This window comes from Mastacembelus armatus, chromosome 21 (genome assembly GCF_900324485.2).
Source record: "Mastacembelus armatus chromosome 21, fMasArm1.2, whole genome shotgun sequence".
NCBI classification, from domain to species: Eukaryota; Metazoa; Chordata; class Actinopteri; order Synbranchiformes; family Mastacembelidae; genus Mastacembelus; species Mastacembelus armatus.
The window spans coordinates 21,174,577-21,198,389 of record NC_046653.1 but is presented as its reverse complement, the minus strand read 5'-3'; the positions used below and the strand labels follow the sequence as shown (position 1 = coordinate 21,198,389).

General features: G+C 42.1%; 1 protein-coding gene and 1 long non-coding RNA gene across 5 annotated transcripts in view; one reads left to right on the top strand and one right to left on the bottom strand.

Annotated features, from left to right (window-relative positions):
• The window catches only part of LOC113122888 (mitogen-activated protein kinase kinase kinase kinase 4), a 69,533-nt gene that overhangs the window by 4,686 nt on the left and 41,034 nt on the right, over positions 1-23,813 (bottom strand). For 2 of the 4 annotated variants that reach the window (XM_026294532.1, XM_026294533.1), the window contains 23 exons: positions 23,658-23,736; positions 23,375-23,550; positions 23,120-23,192; positions 22,640-22,850; positions 20,365-20,526; positions 19,933-20,019; positions 18,271-18,609; positions 16,585-16,740; positions 11,834-12,127; positions 10,439-10,548; positions 9,460-9,620; positions 9,159-9,256; positions 8,250-8,428; positions 7,912-8,029; positions 7,009-7,365; positions 6,023-6,137; positions 4,859-5,026; positions 4,323-4,466; positions 2,836-2,970; positions 2,452-2,552; positions 1,518-1,667; positions 520-679; positions 298-437 (listed from right to left, as the gene is read on the bottom strand). In XM_026294532.1, coding sequence (XP_026150317.1) covers positions 298-437; positions 520-679; positions 1,518-1,667; positions 2,452-2,552; positions 2,836-2,970; positions 4,323-4,466; positions 4,859-5,026; positions 6,023-6,137; positions 7,009-7,365; positions 7,912-8,029; positions 8,250-8,428; positions 9,159-9,256; positions 9,460-9,620; positions 10,439-10,548; positions 11,834-12,127; positions 16,585-16,740; positions 18,271-18,609; positions 19,933-20,019; positions 20,365-20,526; positions 22,640-22,850; positions 23,120-23,192; positions 23,375-23,550; positions 23,658-23,736 — 3,713 coding nt within the window. The remainder of the gene's footprint in view (positions 1-297; positions 438-519; positions 680-1,517; positions 1,668-2,451; positions 2,553-2,835; positions 2,971-4,322; positions 4,467-4,858; positions 5,027-6,022; positions 6,138-7,008; positions 7,366-7,911; positions 8,030-8,249; positions 8,429-9,158; positions 9,257-9,459; positions 9,621-10,438; positions 10,549-11,833; positions 12,128-16,584; positions 16,741-18,270; positions 18,610-19,932; positions 20,020-20,364; positions 20,527-22,639; positions 22,851-23,119; positions 23,193-23,374; positions 23,551-23,657; positions 23,737-23,813) is intronic. The other 2 variants (XM_026294534.1, XM_026294535.1) reach the window with 2 other exon arrangements.
• LOC113122889 (uncharacterized) lies at positions 1,554-2,895 on the top strand. The gene is made up of 3 exons (XR_003294912.1): positions 1,554-1,680; positions 2,655-2,704; positions 2,816-2,895. It is a non-coding gene; the product is annotated as an uncharacterized LOC113122889 (long non-coding RNA).

Below are 23,813 nucleotides of genomic sequence, written 5' to 3'. Positions count from 1 at the left end.
CAGCAAAGTTGAGAAGGGAAACTAGGGCAGTTGGAATTTACTTCCACAGCTGACAGAGCTGAACCAACAGAGGCTGAGCAAACTAAAACTGACTTTGAAAGACCTCTGGGCTGCAGACTGCAGCATTAGCTTCGGGTCTATAGCCTAGTTCATTTTGGACAGCAAGTAGATAGGAGCTCCTTTCTGTGTGCGCTTAAAATGTTTGTTGTAAGGTCTTTGAAACCAATATTGATAAGTAACTCATTCCACCGTTGATCAGATGAGGATGTGTTTTTTTTGGGGTTTTTTTTGTCTGACCTTGTCATTTCTTTCACAGAGGAACTTCAGTCTCTGGGCTCTCTTGTGCATAAAAACACCATCCAGATGGCCGGTCTCCACTGAGCGGATCTCAATGGCCTTCTCTCCCCACCCCATGATCTGGTTTGAGCGAATGTAGGCTGTGGAAGAAAAATTTGATACATCAGGAATATATTAATCACCAAATGTACAAAGCTACTATAGCTTTTTGCAGTGACTCACCCACTGAGGTGGGCATCTCTCCCCACTGCAGCACCACGTCCTTGGTGATGCGTCCATAGGTGTTAACGTAAACGCCCTCATCCTCGTAGCACACCAGCAGCTCGATGCCGTCAGTGTTTGGCAGAATGATGATGGCATGAGACTGGATACTGGTCTGAATCTGTATGGACACCAACATGTCCACTGATGACTTTCTTAAAGACCTTTTTATCTCCTGTGATTACACTTTAACATTAGTATTGACTACAGCCGAGGTTTATAGTGCATTCAGAAAGTATTCAGACCCCCTTCACTCTTTGCAATTTTGTTCTATCCAGCCTGATATTACAATTGTTTAAAGTCATTTTTATCATCATTAATCTACACTCAATACCATATAACGTCAAAGTAAAAACAGAAATTTAGGATTGTTTCATTTCTAAACGTTATGTCTGGAGGAAACCAGACACATGGCTCAAGGTTCCTCTTACAATATGACAACTACCAACACAGCCAAGACAACACAGAAGTGGCTTAGGGACAACTCTGAATGTTCTAGTGTGGCCAAGCCAGAGCCTTGAGACTTGAACCCCGTTGAACGTTTCTGGAGAGACCTGAAAATAGTTGTCCGCTGACTGAGCTTGAGAGGATTTGCAAAGAAGAATGCCAGAAAATCCCCCAATCCAGGTGTGCAAAGCTTGTTGCGTAATACCCAAAAAGACTTGAGGCTGTAATTACTGTCAAAAGTTCTTCAACAAAGTCTGAATACTTATGTAAGTGTGATATTTCAGTTTCTTTCTTTTTAATACATTAACAGACATTTCTAATATGTTTTCACTTTGCCATTACGTGGTAAAACATGTTTCAAATAGTTGTATTTATGATTAAAACTGGAAACTTAAATCAGAAACAAAAAAATCACACTAACTTTGCTTCTATTGTAGAGAACTGAATATCCTTAGTGCACCAGCAAACATGCATGTAAAATATCGTGTGTGTGTATATGTTTGTGTTATTACGTGTGTAGGCAGGTAGATGTCGTAGACGGCTCCAGAGTCGACATCCACAGCGTGGAAGCCTGAGTATGAGCCATAGATGACCTTTAGCCTCTGACCTTCCTCCACAGTCAAGTCAACGAGCAGCGGCTTGTGCACCAGGTCACCAAAAGACTGAAAGGCACAGGTCAGAAAGTAGTGTTTTTTGCAGCCTCTTTCAGTGAGATCAGTAAATATTTTAGTGCAGAGATTCAAGCTGTACAAACACAATTCAACACATTTGTAGTCTAAATAAACCTTAAAGATAAATTCACAAAGAATTTAGACATTGTCTGGTATATTAAGTAAAAATGGAGCATGATCTGATGTCTCAGCTATTTTAATCCCCTCTATGACACTCTGCTACCTACAGCCCTTCTGTTGTTTTTCCAACTTTTCTACTCTCCGCTGTCAAAGTACGGTCTAAATTAGCCCCGCCTGCCACTTAGCCAAGGTTAAGAAGCGTAGTAGAAGGTATTTCCAACAGCCAGCCGCAGCATGTCTCTGCAGCTAAAAGCATGAAACGGTGGCTGCCTGATCGAAGAGGCGAGATTCTTTTGCGCAGAAAGAGAAAGAGCAGAACCAGGGTTAACACTGGTTTGGCTTTTAGAAATGGAGATCATTACTACCATTTAATTCAAATGTGACATTCTTCATTCTGGGTGTTGGCATCTAAGACTATTGTGTTTGTTTTGGAAACATTAGCAACCTTGAGTATAGTAATATAGTTCTGTATAGTTTGTCCTAACCAGGTGTCCAAACTTCATGTGGTAGCCTCAGGAACCAGGATGAGATGGGAGGGGCAAAGATAATGTGAGGCTTATTTTGAGAGAGCGTTTTGGCTGTCTCTAGTCTGAAAAGAAACGTTATATATTTGTGGTAATAAAAACCGCATTCATCAGTTTGTCGATTCACTCACCTTGAAGGCCATAAACTTGTGGTAGGGCTTGGGTGCCCAAGCATAGACCTCAACTGAGTTCTTCAGGGCTAAAACTAAAAATTTGATCCTCTCATATTTTACTGGAACAGAAATCAGAAAGATTGAATTAGAGACATGTGACAGAGTTCATTCAGCACAAAATCAGTCATTTTTCTCTGTTTATCCTTCTGTTTATTTTGCAGATGACCTTCAGTTTAAAGTTTTTACATAGGACTGACCTTCAATTTATAAGGTACTGTTTCAGCTAGTTTTCTTCATTTTAGTACCAATGGTGCTGAAATTTTCTTTGGTATTTCTTTCTAGTGTTGTTACTAAAATCCCTAATTTTTCTATTTAAAAACAGGCGGTGAGAATGTGACCTACCAACTTTGTAGTGGACGCAGCCCTCCAGGTCTCCTACAGTGGTCCAGCCCTGTTTCTTCTCCACTTCAGGGTCATTGTGCAGGATCTTGTTCCTCAGCCAGGACAGGTAGTACACACGGAGCTTGTTCTTCTTACCTGATGGAAAAAGTTAAACAAGGTCAAAATGTTTCTGTTAAAGAGGCACAGATCATTCATTTTCTATATTATCACTTTGGGCCTAAATTATTGAATGTAACCCTGAAAGCCATTTATAATATCTTCTGACTTTACTGAGATTTCTTTACACTGTGAATCTCAGTATGGATGGTTCATGCATTCAGTTTTGCATCATTGCAGGAAGTGGTAATGTGTTACCTGTTTCTATGTAGTCTTGTTCACACTGTCTCTAGGAAAATGATTACACAGGCCGAGATTGGTTAGGAAGTATCTGTCAGCCTCTAATGAAAACAGTCAGTGTTAATTTCCATGACGTGTATTTTTTACATCCTAACAAATCTTCCATAGACGGATGTCAACATATGTCGTTCTGTTGAGTTTCCTTATGTCATGGACTGCTCACTTGTCTGTCAGTGTTACATATCGTGCACAGATGACAGGGTCTCACTCAGAGTTTCCCAACATCCGTTTAGCTCAAAATATCTGTTGTGACATTTATGATTGCACTCGCGTGTGTATGCGCGTGTATGAGAAATTGAGAAAGAGCAGAAGTAAGACAATGGACTTTCAATCTGACAAATCTTGGAACTCAGCAGTGTAAAAATTTTAATGCAACAACACACACAAAATTTTGACAAAAAAAGTTAGGATACGTTTTGTGCATGTGTAACGTGTAACTATTGGACCTGTTACGCATGGGGATCATTGTTCCACACAGACCGTAATCACTGTCGCCCAACACATTTCCATATCAAAGGTTTGCACTATGACAGAGAACAAAACTGCCTGTAAAAGGCAGAAAATGTCCCAAGTTTGGGATCATTTAAATAAGAATAAGCACCATGGTGCAATGCGTGTATTGTAAAGTAGAACTGGCGAACCACAACAGCATTTCGTCAATACTTCAACATCTAAACAGAAAACATCCAGTTGTGAACCAGACCGCTCACCCAGCGGAGCCGACACAAGGTAACATGGGCACATTTAAACAGTAGTAGTATTGTTTAAAAATGCAAACGTCAATTTTATCCGATTACTCCAGTAATCGTTGAAATATTCGGTAGAATACTTGATTCCAAAAATGGTGGATAGGTGCAGCCCTAATATTTAAATTAAATGATGCTAATTTACAATATTGGAGCTTTCATTAAAGGAGTGGACAGGGGTTTGAAGCCAGTCCATCCAACAGCAAGAGGAAACCATGAATTGACTTCAGGGTAAGGGAGTGGATTTGGCATTTAATTATGACAGTTAAAGTAAGTGGCTCAGGAATGCATTATGTTAACGAATGTCCTCACAAATATATATATATATAAACCGTGTGTTTGTACCTGATATAGTGACCAGGACGTTGAGACCCTCCAGGACGTCCATCTGCTGGAAGCGCCTTCGGTTAATCAGAGGATAAACTTTCCCCTGACCACTGCGGTCCAGCAGCATCAGGCCACTCTCTGTTCCCACCAACAGGTTCACTCCTACACACAAACACATAGTGGAACATCAAGCAAGACTGGCCAGAGCTGGAATTACATTGTGCAGCTTTATCAGGACTTTGCTGCCTCCTGGTGGTGTCAGAAAATAGCAACAGGCTTTTTTGACAAAGTAACATCAAATTACTTACATTTGTATGCTGTTTACAAAAAGGTCACAATATGGGGATGTTAGACCTCTAAACATATATAGCAATAATTTAGATGATTAACAAATTAGATTTAAATTAAATCCAAATGACTTCTTTTGATGTAATTGTGGCTTTTTTTCCATATAATCTTCTTGAAATTAATTTCGGTCACGTAAATTTGGTCATGAACTGAAGTAAACTGGTTATAATTTGATCATTTTTAAAGGTTTTTATGTTGGTTCTTACCCCAGAGTGCAGCACATAGGATCTCAGAATTGAACCTCTTCTTGTATTTGCGGATCTCTGGAGTGTCGCTCTGAGGGCGCGTGTTGACCGGATTAACATTGACCACGGAGCCCTTCCGAGATGGGTCGGCCCTCAACGCTTCAGCCAGCCGGGCATCGTTGCCATAGCCTACAAAGTCCAAGTGTAGATGTAGAATTTACTGGGCAGGCTGGGGGTCAGTGAAATGGTCAGCAATAGAAAGAAAGTTGATTAGAGCAGAGTCCAGAAAACTTGTTTTTAACTATTATCTGAGGAAATGATTAAAAGCAATGGATCTGCTCAAATCTTCTCATTTGTTATAGAAATTGGAAAACATAAGCTGTATTGCATTTCTGCAGCCATGGCATCACATTATTTGAAGGTTTCTGTATCAGAACGTGGACAACCTCCTCCCTTAAACTGCCATCTGGCCTTTAGACATCTGTAGGAAAATCTAAAGTCATCAAATCAGTGATTAAATGCAGACTGAACGATCTAGTACAATAAAGGGGTCAATGGCTGGTCACCAGCTGCATCAGGTGAGGTAATAGCTCTGCATACCAGAGCCCTTAAGTCTGAAAGATCTGGCCATGATGATGGCCAGTCCTCTGAGGGATGATGGGAACAGGAGACTGCCCTGATAAGAAGAGCTTTATTTGTAAACAGCTGAAGCTAACTAGCTGTGTGACCTCAGTGTGTCCATGCTAACAAACTGCAGCAGTTTGGATTTGACCTGAATATTTTCACACACACCCTAAAGGATCCTGTTTTTGATTTTGGTTCATTGGCCAAGTGTAAGTTTGTAACTAAACAGGAGAACCTAAGATGTTCTGGTACATTATGTGATAAAAACCTGATTATAGCAAAGTATACATAAAAAAGCAGTTGTTTTGTCAACCATAACTGCCCCACTTTTCTGAACTTTGTGTTTTTCCAAACTAGTCCTGAATTTAATGTGCAAATCAAAGCCAATCCACTCAAATTACTTCATAGCTGCTGAATTTTGAGTTCCTCCATTTCCTGGATCCTTTGATGGAAATTGAGGCCTTGGATTTAGACGTTACAAAAAAGCACTTAAAACCCTTTATGGCTGTGAACCATTTGGTGACTGGTTTTTCCCAGATGCCACTGAGGAAAAGGACATACCGACATTGTTGAGGGCACTGCCGGTGGATGGAGAGACCTGGAGGAGACGTGGGTCAATGAACGGAGTGAAGGAGGAAGAAGATTTATGTTTCTGCATGTTGTTACTGGACTGGCTCTGCAGAGAGACAGAATAAGACTCAGTGGTGACACAATATCAGGACTCTGAAGGTTATTTTCAAAAGATCAATAGCAAATTTACAGCATTAGATGATTATATGTAACGATCAATGTAAACAAGACAAGCGGGCAAACTGAAGTTGTCCGTATGTGTTACATGCAAATATGATGGACATTCACTCAGTGGCTAAAAGTATAAATATTGAAGAAAAGGGCAAAAACAATGGAGGGTAAAAATGTGGAGTGCTGTTGACACAAAGAACAAAAGGGGAAACCAAACTGAAGTAGTTCCATGGAAAATATACTTGCCATTGTGCCTCTAACTGCCCTGTTCATTATGACCTATTGTCTGGGGAATGTGAGAATATGACTCATTTATTGAAAATAGGCAACATCAAGAAAATAAAATGAGATTTAGATGTTTGGGGATGCCTGTAAAACCACAAACTAGTCCCAGAGGACATTTCAGCAAAAAAAAAAAAAAAAAAAAAAAGCTCTAAAGCAGCACTAACAGACCTGTGACCATAAATACATGCTCTCACAAGATCAAAACAATAGATATAAATCCTTCTAAATTTATTTTTCGCATTTTAAAACATAGTACTTTCTACAATAAAGTCAACTGCGTGTCCCAAGAAAAAATAGCAAAAAAAAAAAAAAACTAAATATTTTCATATGATCCCTGAAATGTAGCCCTCTAACACCAACCCATTTTAAAATAATGACTACCAATGAAATGGGTCTGCTTCACTGTTCCCAAATATTGCCGCTAATGATAATTTCCACCTCTCTTTGCTGCTCCTGTTCATAAGATTAGACCAGATATGGCACCCTGGAGCAGGTGTCTGCATTTTGGCTGCGGGACATACCTCTGTGAGGATGCCGAGCTTGTCCAGGGGACTCTGAGGGGACATGGAGGTGGGGCTGACAAGGCTGGAGGAGGACGGGGAGTTGGATGTGGAGGAGGAGGGGGAGGAATGGTGACTCTGCTGGATCAGGTCTGGGAGGTGGTGAATGCGGCCGGTAAAGCCGTTCCTATCCAAGTGCTGCGTGGGGTGATGGTGGTGGTGGTGATGATGATGATGGTGGGGGCTGGGGGTATGGTGGGTGAGGCCCATGCCTGATGCTGAGCCAGGGCTTGGGGCAAAGCCTGAAAGCAGGCCTGGGGTCTGGGTTTGACCGGGGCCAGGGGCTGGACCTGGACGCTTTCTGTTGTCACCTGAACTCTGGAAATAAAAAGACGGGTAGACGACTTTGGGTCTAGATGTGTTTCTGATAAGTTCAGGGGAAGGGAAGGTGTTAGCCAGAGCAAAGGGTAAACTACAGTGGCTATTCTACAGGTGGAAAGAAAACTTGTTAGTTGTCAGTTATATAGTAACATAAAGGTCATTTGGGGGTGTATATTAGTACTCAGGAAATCAACTTTTGTGGTGTCTGTTGAACTGCTAATGTATCAACTGATAAAATAATTTTTCTAAATCCAAATGTTCTACATTGAAAATGTAACAAAAACTAAATAAATATGAATAAACAACATTATTGAATTATTCAGGGGTTTATGCATGTATAATTAAAATCTATGCTAAGCTAATAAACTTTAACATTGAGCTGCTTTTCACCAGTGACAACACAGGCAAGAACAGAACATAACAACATATGAACATAATGGAAAAACACTTGGGGCTTGAATGAACAAAACAAAAAGGATGTGGTTAATGATTTGCATGCATGTCTTATTTTTAGTGTTTGCCGTCTTTTCTTTTAGCCGGTACCTGTCTGACGATCAGCGTGCTGTCTTTGCAGGGTGTTGAGCCTGCATCGCTTTCGCCTTCATCATGAACAACCATGGTTTTTACTGACTCCGTCTCTCCATTACTTAGTCTGGAAGAACTGCAGAAGAGAAAACAGCTTTTCAACACAAACGCCTCCAATTTGAAAAATAATTATACAGCTGTGCCAACAATAGACAGAAATGGAAGGACAATCTCTGTATTTCTTATTTTCATGTAAATCAACATGCAGTTCTAGTAATTAGAATTCTGACCTTGCCAAGTGCCAGTCTCTGTTGCAGTGTCAGTACAAAGATCAGCGGTTTAACTTGAATACATACACAGCTCTGGAGTCCTCCGGGCCAGAGGTCGACTCTTCACCTGCTTCCTGGTCCACCTCTTCATCGTCATCTTCATCAGTGGTGTCTGACTCTTCACTGGATGAAGAATAGTCTGTCACTTTATTGGGGGGGCGACCGTCATCCACTGCACGCAGCTCCTTGGCCAGAGCTGTCAGGTCCTAAAGGTGGAAGGTAAAACCTGGGTCAAAGGTCATTTTATCAACTCTTATTTTCCACCATTGGCTGGAATTTTGTCCGTTCTTCATCTGGACAATTTCTGAGTTGTTAGCTGAGATGAGCTGAGTTAATCTTCCTTTAAGAAAAGATAAATCAGGAAACAAAGCTGCTGGAGAGGAAGAGTGGTTAAACGGGTACGCCAACCAAAGAGAAGCCAACGTGAGAGCAGCAAAGCCAAAAGATGAACCAAGGAAAGAAGTGACTGTCATTCAGCTGATGTTCTTCCTACTGCAGGTAAGGTTAGTGGGTTAATTCTAACAATGAGACAGTTATTAGAGCTGCAAAGATGAAAAATTATTTTTGAGGTTAAAGGAGGCATGAGTTAAGATGGCCACCATTCAGGCAGAGACCAGTGGGGAGAAAGCAAGCGATAAATATAGAAAACCCCTCAGCCACTGAGTTCAATCCAAAGATGGAAGAACTATTTCCATGTCTTACTGGAAGATGAGCAGGTCACAGGACACAATCCAAAGAACGAGCCAATTATTTATCATTCACACACTAAAGAAAGATCCCCCAGGGGGATCAAACCATCACACACACTTCAGCTATCAAACACACCCAGAGTAGCATCATATAAAACCACCAGAAACACACACACACAATGTTCTGGGTCTACATCTATCCCTGCTACTGAGCTACAGTGCTAGTCAGCTTCAAATCAAATCTCACCGCTGGTTTGTTTGGCCTGACCAAGTCCCTCCTCTCCTCTGGTTTTTTCCCAGCATTCTCTGGCCGCTGGAGGGGCGAGCCCTCAGACTTGGAAGAGGCTGAAGGAGGTGGAAGTGAAACAGTCAGTTTTTTCTAAAAGGTGATGTTGTGAATCTAAATGTGTCTGTGTGTGTGTGTGTGTTTTCACCAATGTGTACAGCTTCTTTACTAAACTAATATTTATCAGAATTACATTTAAGGCATATCGTCCACCTCCTGCAAATCTGTAAGTGCTGATTTGTTTAACTGTTTGTGAACTCACAGCGGGCCCTGAACCTCTCTCCAGAGCCACAGTGAGAACCAGGGTGAGAGCTGGAGTTACTGGAGCTGCTGGAGGAACTGGACCCCCCACTGCCACTGTTACTGGTTGGTCTGGGAACCAGTTTCTCCACTCGCTCCCACAGCAGCCGAGGCTCCGCCCCACTGCAGAGCCAACAGACAATGGTCAGAAAGTCAGAGATATAGCCATTGATGAAGACCCTAATGATGGGGCTGTGATTTCATTTTAAAACAAACAGGTTTTTCAATCTAAAACAATGTTTCATGTAAAAATTAATACACTGGGAAAAAAAAAAACCTGTTGCTCTGAAATGACCATTAGATTATATTTTGTCAAAAAATAAAACCAAACGAAGAGAGTATGTGCCGTTGTAGAGGAAAAAATAAAATAAAGCACTGCAGGGTTAGAAGGGAGAGATAACACAAAGAAAATCTCATCAGAAAGTATCACAAGGTTAGAGTGCTAGCCATGTTACATAAACCCTCCTACACAAATGACAGATAGATAATAGCACCACAGTGAGTGAGTGCAAGAGAACTCCAAACACAATCCTCTGTGTGTCTTTTCCATGTCATTTTAATTACATATCTTATAAACAGCAGCCTGGAGCCTGAACACTACTTCACACCATTTAATGTTTTTTTTTTTTTTTTTTTTTTTTTTTTTGATATTGTAGATTTTTAAGATCTGATCAGCCTTAGACTGATTCAGCTCCCCAAAATGTTCTCAGTAAGCATATAGTATTTTCACTACGGTGTTCTACATACATAACCTGTGGCGCCCCACAGGGCACTATTCTGGGCCCATTTTTTCTCACTCTAACTCCATTCCAACTTACAAATGATCACTATTTTAGATCCATCAATTGCACATAAATTCATAGGTGTAGTCTATAAATTATTTATATATAAAATTCTGTGACTAAAAATATTAAGTTAAAAAAAGAATTATATCAATTTACCTGGTAGCATTGCGATGCACAATATGGCTGCTATGTGTTGTGTTGCCATGATGATGAGGTGAGTCTTGCGTTGACAACACTGGGGACCGTGACGTAGTCCTGACAGGAACCTTTTGTGATAAAACAGTGACCAGCTCATACATACACACCATATTTAAACCATCTCCCCTCTCTTGTTCCAGAACACCAGTGAGAAACAAACTTTATCACAGCAGTAGTCACTGTTCACACAGTCTTACCTTACACCACAAGCAAATTCAGTAAAGCCAGTGCAGAACATGTTATAGCATCCAAAGCACAGCACAACACAGCACGGCCGTGCACAACACAACTCCCATCCAGCCATTCAGCCATTATTTTGCTTTGTTTACAAGTTTAGGTTGAGGACTGTGGTTCAGCTTGGCAGCAGTTCTGTTTATTACAGGGGGGTTTCTTTTCTGGTGGACAGCTAACTTTGGCTCAGATGACCAGATTTAGATCTTTCAGTTTTTTGTTTTTTTTTAACTCCCCACACTTGTGGGTAGTGCAAAACAGCTACCCTGTCTTTAGCCATGGCACCCAACACCCTATATGTTGAGCTGGGGAAAACTCCTCTGCTTATTTTTCCTCTCCTGCAGTTACTTTGGCGTCCTTTTGAGTTTGTACAGTGACAGTCTACATTTTTGTGGAGAGACAAGAGAAGCAGCACGAGACAAAGACAGATTGCCTCATCTTGTCCTTTGCTGGGCACGGTCTCAATACCCACAGCTGTGTTCAAAAGAGACCACAGACTGTTTATAGTAACAGAAAACTACCTGTGAGAGTCTGATTTGGTTTTTGCCCAACTTGTACCTGCAACTTTAATTAAACACATAAGTTACACAGTAGTAGTTAGATTAAACTAAAGGTCTGATATGACTCCTGCTCTTCTGTTTCATTCATGGGTGTAAAACACTAATAGCTCCAGCATTTACTGATGCACAGTAATGCAAAATGACTAAAGATAACCAATTTTTCTGCAGTTGTCTGTAGCCATGACTTTGGATTATATATTTTCTTACATTACACTTCTCTTCACGTCAGCATCATTTCAGTTACATAAATGTCCTCTTTCTTATTTAACGAGATTTAATGCTACCAAACAATCTGCTCACCTGTTAATGTGGACTTAAATAAGTCATTTAAAATTCCCCTACAAGCCTTTTTTCCTGCACCACAAGAAAAGGGAATGCAGTAAAAAAATGAATAATTGATTGCAGAAAGAATCAAGCGTTGGATGGGAGGCTATTAATGGAATGAACTGAACAGCTGAGAATAATGGACTGTTTGATCTCTCTGTGAATTTGGGCAATTGTCCAATTTGGTGTCAGTTCTCTACTGCTGCCAGACTACAGGGGTCTGTCTTCCTGTCCTTACCCTGGGCGGGACCTCCTCTGAACGGCCTGGTTCATGAGGTGAGGGCCTAGGCTGGGGGTGGGGGTGTGGGTCAGTGCGTGCAGGTATTGATGATGAGGACGATGATGATGATGAAGATGGAGGTTGATGATGTTGGTGGGTTTCCTGGGTGTTGCGAAGGTGAAGATTTTCAAAGCTAGCTGCAAGCGGCTCGCTGAAGGATTGCGACCGAGACACAACGGGCGGGGTGGCAGAGGAGGAGTTTGATGAGGCCACACTGCTGCTGTTCTTTAATGCAGCCAGATGGGAACGGACCTTACAGACAACAAAAAACAGAACACATTGGGGGAGGGCGGGTGAGTTTGCATGCAGTGCACTCTGACAAGGACAGAGGCTTCAGGGTATCTTTAGGGTTTTGTAAGATTGGAGCCATGAGAGCCTGAAATAGTTTCCTGAGAGCTGGAAAAGCTTCAGGAACAGTGGCGTAAAGCTGTAACGTCAGGGATGGAATATGTAGCTCATCCATCATTTAAATGAGATCCTCATTATGGATGACAGCACCATGACAGAAACGGCTACAATACTTGCTCGATATTTGGCAGCTGGTGCAGAGAAGAAGCTTTTCCAGGTGTGATTTAGAAAGGAACGATATTAAAGAAATTCTCACAGGCTGCAAACCTTCTTCAGGCACCTATTTACTGTCCCCTGCTCTCACAAGTAAATGTTAAAAAGTTTTATCACAGAGCCAAACCTGCTGCCTTTTTTATAATGTCCAATTAGTCACAAGCACAGACTGAGAGGACATTACACTGGGCCTCTCATTTCATCCCTGTTTGCTGACATGCTGTTTCTCCAGTGTTCTGGTGATATTCAGAATTTCAACACAGCAGCTGGTAAGGATAAAAATGAAAGATTTGTTACTGAGTTCTTAAGCAGGGGGAACAGATATGAATTTAATCTGGATTTTACCTTCAGCTGCTGCTGCCTCTACATTAATCTTCATTTCAGACCTATGCCACATTGAAAGTGATGTGTCGGGTAAGACTGTTTAACAGTGAATGAATGAAATCAGCAGTGGGAGAGTTCTGAAGAGCTTTTGGCAACGATGGCTCCAAATCTCGACAGAGTGCCTAAAGAACCCAGGCTTTTAGAGTGCAGCAAGAGGAGCGGAGGAACACTCTGTACATACATGTACCTGTACTTGCTGGCACTGTGGCTGCACCTTTCACGCTGCACTCTGAGCTTTTATTTTAACGTTAATGAATTACATTAATTAATTGACAGGAGAAAAGGTGCAGCCAGAGCAGCAAACAGTGTCATACATTAGATTTCACATGGGGAAAAATGTAAACAGCAGCAACCAAAAGCACAAGCTGGATGGAGAGATGAAGCTGAGTGGTCCTTGAGTCTAATACTGTTACACTCTATGCCATTTTGTATTTCAACTTGTTTACTGTTCAGATTAATTGATACTGTAAATATGGCAGCAAAAGGAAGGTCATCCCAATCAAAATGTGTTGGAAATTATCCACTTAACACTTTGTAACGTCAATCATTTAAACCGTTAACTGTCACTGAACCACCTGCATTAAAACTGCTGGTGCAAAAAGGAAGTGAAGCCTTTAATATTTAATAAATGATCAATCCTGCTTTACTGAACCACCCTGGCAGTATCCTGTAAGATGCCTTCAGGAACTTGGATATTAATTCTCCCCTTGATGACGATAAGCTAAAACTGTGCACCCTGATTTGCAAATGCTGGATTCATCAACAAAGATCTTAGCCAGCTCCAATCATTTAAGCCATCTACTGTCACTGTCATCTTCCTGAGGGTTCTGGGTTTTAGCTGCTTGCCCACTTCTACGGAGAGTAGCCTCTGTGCTATAAAACATCTGTCTAGACTGTCCAATAGCTACACTCTTTCCAGCTTCATGCAAATCAGCCGTTCATGTTCTCTCTTTGGTGATGCATGGTTCACAGCAGATAATTCTTGTGAACAGAAAATGCATAATGTTTACTTGTTTTATTTATGAGTGAAAATGGCTCTAAGCTACACCTCCGATCTGTATTAACTGCCTGGACTCATTTGCCTGGATGTCATTTACCAACCTACACTGTAAATGTTTGAATGTTACATTCATTACAAATTGTGTAGCAAAGAAATATATTGCATTTCTTGATGATTACAACTTTTAAGACCTGAACATATTTTAGAGAGATTTATAGAGAAGTGCAGGTAAGTCCAAAGGGTTCACCTACTTTTTCCTGCCACTCTAATTTCCCAACAAACACCACGTATAACCTGAATATGTGCCAAGTGCCGTGAATTAGGACATATTTATTTTGGAATCTGACCTATAATTAGATGTGCCTCATTATATGTTCTGCTTTAGGTTAAGTCTCCAGTGTGGTCGTATTTACATCAACACCGTGTGACAGTGGACATTAGACAACGTGAGTCTGTAGCTCTCAGGACGACTCAGCCTCATCACCAAGCATGAAGACCAGCTGTATTAACAAGGCAGGAAGACAGGTTGGCATGCAAACACACAGTACACATGTACTGAATCTCACACAGCTCATACAGCGTGCACACATTCATGGCTGGAGCAAAAAAGCTTGGGACTTCTGACCCTGGACTCTGGGTTTGTTGCACCTTAACCACATGGTTCATGTTGTTTAAAGTTGTCAAAGACATCAGTCACAGCTCATATGAGAGGTTATAGAACAGACATTCGTCATCTGGGAACGCACTGACAAATGAATTTTTAGTCATTTATGAATGAAAACGTGTTAAAAATAAAATATATCTACTGTATTTAAATTCCAGTCAAGTGTCTCTTATAATACACAGTTTCATTTATGACCTGGAAACTGGAATTGGGCACCATGAGATCAGATTTTATATCCAGTTGTAGCTGTCTGTTTCTACAGACTGGAGCTTTGGTTTTATTTGATAAGCTCTAGTCAGAAAACCTCAAATTGAACCTGTCAAAGTTTGAGTCAGCACACTGGTGTGTGTGTGTGTGTGTGTGTGTGTGTGTGTGTGTGTGTGTGTGTGTGTGTGTGTGTATATATATATATATATATACACACACATATATATATATATATATACATATACACGACAGTATTAAAACACCATATCTGAGTCTGATGAGCTGCAGCTAATGAGAGAAAAACAGATTAATCCACTTAACATTATGGCAACTCTTCAATATTGCACCAGTGAATTTCACCCTCACCCCCACTGTACCAAGTGACAGCATCATTTTTGTATAATTTAATCTGTGTGACATATTCAAAACAGATTGACTTCAACGAACTCTGATTATTCATGCTTAGTGGGTCGAATCCTTCAGCGGGAAGATGACTAATGCTGTCTGAGTCAACCTGCTGCAAATCTGTGTGCCCATGAATTATGGATGATTATAATCACCGGCACACAATGAGGAGGTACAGTATGTGGAGCAGAGACGTACAAGCTCCCAACATACCATTGACAAACATTTCATGTTCACACGCACACACACACACACGGGGGAAATAAAGAGACTGATAATTAGACATTTAGTGAGATTACTTTTGTTTGTGCTGACAGCTGGGAGGATAACCTGCCAATCAAAAAGTTCATCAGGGGAGAAGAGAATCAGGGTTGTGATCATTTCATTTTCATTTTGCAAAAAGAAAAGACTTTTTTTTTCCATGCAAAAAAAACAAAAACTTTTCACCAGCATCCACTGGCTTTGTGTTCTCATGTAACAAGAACATTCAGTCAGTAGCTCAGAGATTAATGCAGTTTCACAGCTTTAGATAAAATGAACTGATGACAACCCTGATGTTGAAGAGTCTAGAGACAGCAGCAGGCAGTGTCCATCACCCAGATGAAACAACCTGAGCCAGAGTGGATCCACAAATTCCACATTTGGACACAAAATCACAAAGGAGAAAATCTCAAAGCAGCACAGTAAGTAAAAACATCTAAAAAAATAAAAAAATAAAAAAAAAAGCCAGAAACCACCTGAAAGAGAGAAACTTGATCAGTTATGGCAAAGAGAAAAGGGTTTTAAAGGAACAGGCAGCATCTGGAGATGGGAGACACTACCACATCAGTGTGAAGCTGCAAACAAGGCTCGAATGCTGCAAAATGAACAACAGCACCATAAATCTCTTCACTTACAGCGAGGTCGAAGCTGGTGCGAGGTGAGCCTCCGCACTCAGGCTGACAGCATCCACTCAACAAACCCAATTTTGATCCATTCACAGAGGAACATGGCAGATTTATAAGCAAAATGTTTGCAGAGTTGACTGTGTCGATGGCCGCATCACGGGCAGAGTTTGAAAATCAAAAAGGCTTTACTGTCAATGTCTCAGACAAGAAATTGCAGATGCGGCTGGAATCATTTGCCAAGTCATCAAGAGAGAAACTGAAGAAAAACAGCCCAGCAGATATCAGTCACACTTCAACTTCCTGTCAGTCGTTTTTAGTTTCACAGCCAGTCTGACAATCTATTCTCACTGTTGATGTGATTAATCAAACAGACCAGGAGATGAAGGGACCATCCTGGTTTTTAAGTTGCTAAATCAGATCCTTCTGCTTCAATCTGACCATTAAGCTACAAAAGTGTTACATCCTGCAGGAGAAAAAGCACCAGCAGATTTTTTAAATGATCCACTTGTTATCAATTCAAAATGCTGACTTTGTACAACAGAAGTAAGGAAGAAGGACCCATTCAAGAAAGGGAGGCGGGGACTGAGGTTATGGTGGTTACCTGTGGTTCCACAGGCCGGTGCATGGCGGGCGCCTCAGATGCTGAGTTCCCATTGGGGTAGGAAGACTCGGAGCGTGGGGGCACCGGAGGCTGCTGTGGTTTGGTCTGAGCCGACTGAGGAGAACCCTGGATGTTCTTCCGGTATCGCTCATCAGCCTAAGGAGCACACACATACAGGCAGCGGCATTAGTGGTGGTTTGAGAGTACAGGTCGATGTGAGTCAGTACGTGAAGAGGACAGGGAGGAGAGGGGGTGCTGAGAAGCCATCAGGCACTACGGTGTGTTAGTTTTCTCCTGCAGAGAAGAGACGATCTGTACAGTAGTAGTACAAGCACATCAGAAAGTCGTCTGCTGACAAAGGCACACCAGCAGAATAACAAAGCCTCAGGGGCAGAAATGTTATTGTTGCCAGATTATTCCCACATCCCTGCTAGTAGAACAACAGCACCATGACCAATTCAGAAAGTCATGCATTTCTCATGTAGAGAGACAGTCATGAAGGTGAAGGGTTAGGACACACACACAGGTCCAGGACACTGTTTGAACTGAAACACACACATATATTACACTATTCTGAATGAAACTGAATTGTAGACAAGTCAAACGCTGCCTTTCATTAAAACTACTCAGCATGTAGACTGATAACAAATCTGCTTTTAAAAGTTATCAAAGTTCCTAAAGCTCAGATTGTTATTACACAACTACAAAAACAAGACCCAGAGTTGTAACTAACCAGAAAAGCCCTTTGCCTAAAACCTTCACCTACTGACCTTTGACCAAACAACACACTATAAACAACTGCTGCTCAGACACTGTTGGCCAAGTTCATCCTCCAACATGTTCTGCATCACCTGAACGACAGACCTTCAACCTCCTGGCAGCTCTTTGACCTGTGAGGTAAACACTCCTGCAGCAGCCTTTTCCTCCCCCCCACCAGGTGCTAACAGGCACCAGCAGGACACCAAAAAAAAAAAAAGCGATGAGGGATCAGACTGAGGACTAATGAGGTGGCTCATTATTACTGTAACTTCATTAGTATGGTGGCAAATACAAGAGGGAGGCTGATAAGAGGAGCAGGCGTCTCTGTGCTGTTCACATTCCTCCAAAGTGGCCGAGATGGAAGAAACTCTGAGAACATTTGGGAAACAGCTAAATAATGTTTTTCTAAAACATTTGCAGAGAAGCATCAGTGTTTATTTGTACAAGGGATCTGGGTCAGGTCAGTGGCCTGTGACTCTGTTTTAGATTTATTTACAGTATCTTTGAAAAAGATTTACCGCTTCATAAAGCCTGATGTTATTTTGGAGGAACTGAGTTATAAAATACAGATCCTTTCAGAAGGCTTCAGATTTGAACTCTCTATAGCAGAAATAACCACAATCTGATCAATCCCATGAAAAAAAAAATCAATCAAGACAGAGAGTAAATACAGAGGAGGCCACCTAGTCTTGGTCCAGTATCACCACCCTGTTCCTGCATCATGGACCTGTTTAATTATTAGACTTGTGAGTTCAGAAAGAAACTGTTATTTCTAGTCACATAGCTTTTCTACAAAGCGTCTATACATCCCACACCAGCAGCAGCTAGCCATCACCACGTATACACAGCACACCCAAAGCTGTGGGAGTGAGTACACACAAGCAAAGGAAGCATTCTACAGCGGCAGCATGAAGCTGCAGGGTTCACCTCTCTGACTGGCTCAGAGTCAGGCGCGGGGCCCTGGGGCTCAGAGGCAGGTAGCTTGGGTTCTGAGGTTTTCTCCAGACTGTGATTTGGACCAGACTGTGTCTTCTCAAGGTCAGTGTTGTGTGGTGGTTTTGTTGTATCCTGTTCAGGGCTCTGCACAGGCTTTACCCTGTCAGGTTCCAGGCTCTGTGGGGGTTTGCTGCTCTGTAGCTGGGGTGTTTTGCTACTGTCCAGGTTCTGGTTTTGCTGGAGGGACAGCAGGTAGGCCTGCTCCTGCTGCAGCTGTCTCTGGAGCTTCTGGGCTTGACGCTGCTCTTCAAGTTCTCGCCATTTATACTCCTGAGTACAGGGAGGGTCAAGTTGAACCACAGTTGCTGACAGAAAGACGTCGGGCAACTTGTATAGTTTCAACAACAATGTGTTTTTAATACTTTGTTATTTAAGGGCTCCTTTAAAAACACTTAAACTACTTTAATCCCCGCTGGGTCCCAAAACACGAATACCTAGAGCCAAAGTGATCTCAGAGAATCACAGTAGATGATGTTCTTGCTGAAATGTTCCACATTACTGCTCATTTTCATGCGGTCAACACAACTCAAAGCGTCATGAGTATGAACTGGAGCTAAGGGCCTGTATGAAAATAATTAGGGGAGGCCTCAGACTGAGGGTACGTTTCTTTCTGGTCTTTTTTGTTTGCACAATTTAATCTGAAAAACTGAACAGTTTGTGTCATAAAAGTCATAATGATGAGGTCTGGGTAGAGGACAAGAAAAGATCCAGCCCTCGATCCAACCCAAATCATTTCAGACCCTTAAAAAACTTAAACTGGACATGACATGAGGCAATATTGTTCAATAATGTGTCCACTGCCTGAAACTGCATCTATATAGAGCAAGACATAAGTATAACATTTACTCCCTCAAATCTTTTCCAAGCAAATCTTTTAACATTTCAACACAGCTTTAACAGGAGGGAGGCGTGAAAGCCAAATGTGAAACTTGTTTCATTCTAAAGTTTATGAAACCACAGAGCGCAGCCAATAATAAGTGATGGTGCGTAGCCTGGAAGTGGGGATACCACTTGTCATATCCTTCCATTATCTGAATATCCTCTACGATCCCCAAAGGAGCAGGATCCTCTAAAAGGAAAAACATTAAGTCACACACATACTGGAACGCCTGGAATAAAAACAGGGGAAAGCCTCGGCATCGATGACCAGTTTCCTGGTGACGACATCCTCATCGCTAAGGGCCCTGTAAACATCCCAACCTCCCCAGAGAAAACCGGAGAATACTTATTACATTTTAACCTCAACCATTAATGGCTCCCCTCGGATCTACAAAAGCCCTAAGTTAGCTCAGTTTAGATGTGAGAGAAAACTGAATCAGGAAAGTTTGTGTAACAGAGGAATAGTAAGTGCCTTCACTATGAAGTTTAACAGCCTGCCAGTTTTGGAAATTAATAAAAAAAACAAAACACTGGGACTCAGAAACTGATAGAAATAACCTGAACTGACAGATTTTAAAGGAAGACACAGAGTGAACAGTGATAGCAGGGGAACAGGGGCCAACTGTCAGAGAAAGAAGAATTTTGTATATTTTTATAGAACAGACTCAAATGTAAATGGAGTCCTGGGTTTAGACGGGGCAGCCAAACACTCACCAGCAGCATGGCCTGTTCGTGGAGCAGCTGCTGCTGCAGGATCTCCAGGTGCCTCTGCTCCTCCTCCAGCTGACGCCGAATGTACTCCTGTCAATCAAACACACATTCACTTAAAGTGGGACGACCATCTGCAAACTGGAACAACAAAAGAGTCAAAATGAAGCTGATCCTCCAGGATCTGCATGAGCTTAGAGAGTTTAGACAAATTCATTCAATTCTTGTAAAATTTGTTTCTTGGTCAAAGTGAAAAAACACTTGTCACTTTATGAGCCAATCAAACCTCAGTCTCAACAATTCAACTTCATGGTGAAATAAAAATTGTATTTGAAAAATAAATATCTCACTCCAAAGATCTTCTTTCACTTAGACGCCTGCTTGGACCGATTCTGATAAAACCTTGGAGGCTTTGTGTTGTTGTGTTCTGGCTCGTACCTGTTCCCGGTCAGCTCTCCTCTTCTCCTCTTCAGCCCTCCTGCGCTCCTCCTCCTCTTTGCGTCGTCGCTCCATCTCCTCGATGCGTCTCTTCTCCTCCTGCTCGCGCCGACGCTGCTCGCGCTCCTGCTGCCTCCTCATCTCACGCTCGCGCCGTTGTTGCTGCGGGTGGACGCAGGAGAAACCTGTTCAGTGTCCTGGTTCTGATTCGCGTCAGGTCATATCAGACACAGGGCTCAGGGCTTATTCTTTATAATCAGTGTGAAGCAAGAAGCAGCATGAGCATGTGAGCTGCTGCTGCTGCTGCTGTAAACTCACATCATTTACCTAATACTTATCCTCTACTATCTACAAACACACACCCATTATTTTTAAGGCTAAAGCAATTAGTTGATTAGTGAATGGATCAATATGTTGCTGCTGGTTCTGTGTCATACACATGTACTGGCATCTGCCCCAAGCACTGTTCCCTTTAAATCCACAGGCTGTCAGGGACTTTCAAGGCTACACCAGTGGGGCTTAAATGGGAACAAGGATTTTCACAGTCCTTCATCTGGTCCAGACTGGAACATGTTTTTTTTTTTTTTTTGCTTTTTTCCAAACTCGTGGTGTTTTTGGACAAAGGTCATCAGTGTAGTGTGGGATACTGATATCTGTATTTAAGAAAATATGAATAGACACCAGATGAGCTGAAGAGCCAAAACTCAAGCCGTGCATTAAGACTTCAGCCCTCATTCAGAGTAATATTCGAAGTCTGACAGGAAGTTATCTAACGTGTTTCTCTGAGCAGACAGATGAAGAAACTACACTGATTTCTGACTGTGTGTTATGAAAAGGTCAAAACTTTAACATTATGATGCATCACCTGAGCATGTTTAAAAATCAACCGGTTGTAATGACAAACAGCAGGACAGTGCATGTACGGTGGCGTTTCTCTGACACAGCCTGGGTTCACCTGATTCATACACAGACGGTCATGAATCGGATACAGAGCCTAGAGCAGCAGCTTCTGTGAGGTAACGAGCAAATACAGCAAAAATCTTTCTCTCCTGCACCTTTGAGGTGTGGCATCTGCATCTGCCCACTGAGCTCGCGTAAACTGCTGCACACTTTACTTCTCTCATGCTATTCCTGTCTTTGTTTGTCAGTGCCTCTAATGGGATTCAGGTCTCTCTCTCTCTCAGTTTAGTTAATTCTTCTGCTGTCTACATTTGTAGTCATCTCTTTCCTCCTCTCTTCCTCCCTCACTGCACATTTTTCTATCTCCTCTTAGAGTCGTGAGCAGGAAACACACACCAAGCTCATGCAGACACTAATAGAAAAAGACCACAGCTCAGAGAGATAAAGGATAATTACAAAAAGTCTTTTCACACTTCTCTGCAGAGAACACCAACTCAGTTTTTTTCACTGCAGCCTCACAATGATCAGGGAGACTATTATATGAAATTTATCAAGCCAAAATCTAACCACTAAGCTCTCAGTCAAAGGTTTCTAATCTTATTACACAGAGATACGCACATATAAGCTGCACCTGACACAGAGCAGCTTCTCCAGTCAGTGACACTTGACGTGCTGCTGAGGAAGCAGCTCCTCTGAGAAGACACTGAGTGACTGATACTGATTCTGGACAGAGCTGGTGCTGACTGATCCTTCAAAACAAGAACAAATAACCCAAACTATCCACACAGTTAGACAGAACTGGAGGCAGCTCATTTAGGTGAACCAAACCAACACATTCAATCTACACATTCAGTCTGTTTTTGCAGAGGGAGCCATGTGACACCACCACGTTTCTACAGTAGCCCAGAAAGGACAAACCAAACACTGGCTCTAGGCTGGGAATCTCCTGGGAAACTTCATAAAAAACTCAAATCCTCAACTGAAAAATGATTCTAACTTTTAGTCTAACTCCTAGAAGGGATAATGCTTGATAAATAATATACTAGAAAAAAGTAAAGGCCCCAAATGTCCCCTGTGCACAGCACAATCCAGACTCAATTACAGCTTAAATGAGCACCCTGTTGTCACCAAAGTGTGTTTTACAGTAGATAAGGCCATGAGATTAATCCCCAGAGCTAAAAAATTAAGCTTGTATGAAAAATTGACTCATAAACAAAGAGATCTGACTTTTAAGGAAAGCAAATTACATTTGTCACATCTCCTGCCTGTTGTCCACAGAGGGTTGACTCAACTTATTATTGTGACTCGATCGTTCCTGTCCATCACACCGACATTAACAAAAGTCTTACTTTTAGCACGAGGCCTGTGTGCTCACCTCCTCCAGCCGCCTCCTCTGCTCCTTCTGCTGCTCGATACGTTTCTGCCTCTCAGCCAGCAGTTGGCGCTTGTACTCCTCCTGTTCCCGCAGCTGCTGCTCTTGCAGGAGCTGTTGGCGGCGCAGAGCCTCCGAGCGCTCCTTGTTCTCCTGCTGCAATCGGATGAAGTCACGCCGCAAGGTCGACTCCCCCGGCACGTTGACAATGGAGCTACAGGGAGGGAGCGGTGAGAGGAGTTATCTTCTATAGCACGTTGAAGCAACAGGCTCAGAAAATCTGAGAAGAAGGTTTGAGTTTTGTAGCTTGCAGTTTTTATATCTCCAAAACACTTTTCATTTCCTTCTTTTTTTTTTTTTTTAGCTCGCTCATGGTGCTGGGACACGTGTAAATTAACGTACAGTCATATAGAGCAGGAAGCTGACGATGCAAACCATGCACCAAAAACTGTAATAGAGTTTGAAGTGAATCTGTATAGTTACCTTGGCTCTCCTTCTTGCTCAGATGCTTCTTCCTCCTCTTCTTCACTGCCACTGTATTCATACTCCGTCTCATCTATGGGTGCAAGGAAAAATAAAAAATATAACAGCTAAGATTAAACTGACACATGTTCATAAGGATGAATAAAAGTGTCTCTTCACTAAAAACTGAACCAAAGAAAATGTGTAGTCGTATGAAAGTGTGAATCTGAATTTCAGCCTCACAGCAGCGATACATGATCTCTCAGCTGGACTCACCCTTCTCGCCCCTCTTCTTCTTGGTGCGGTCGATGTGGTCTTTGAGCTGGATGCGGACCTGCCTCTCGTTGGGCTGGTCCCGGATGAAGGGGTGTTTCAGCAGCTGCTCAGTGGGAGGACGCTGAGTGTAGTTCTTCACCAGGCAGCCCTCAATGAAGCTGAAGAACTTTTTCGACCTGTGTGAAGTTAAACATGATGCTTGGAGCTGAGACGTGCATTACGTTATATATTTAGCCACAACTCTAATCTGAGGGGTGGGATAAAGATGAACAACTCAGCCCACCATTTCTTGGACTTGAGCCGGGGAGGAGGGTTTCTGGGAATGAGGAACAGGGCTCTCATTGGATGCATGTCACACAGAGCTGAAGGAAACAGAGAAAAGAAAAAGAGGTGAGATATCGATGAGACACAAAACTACACGAAGTCACAGATATTCTCC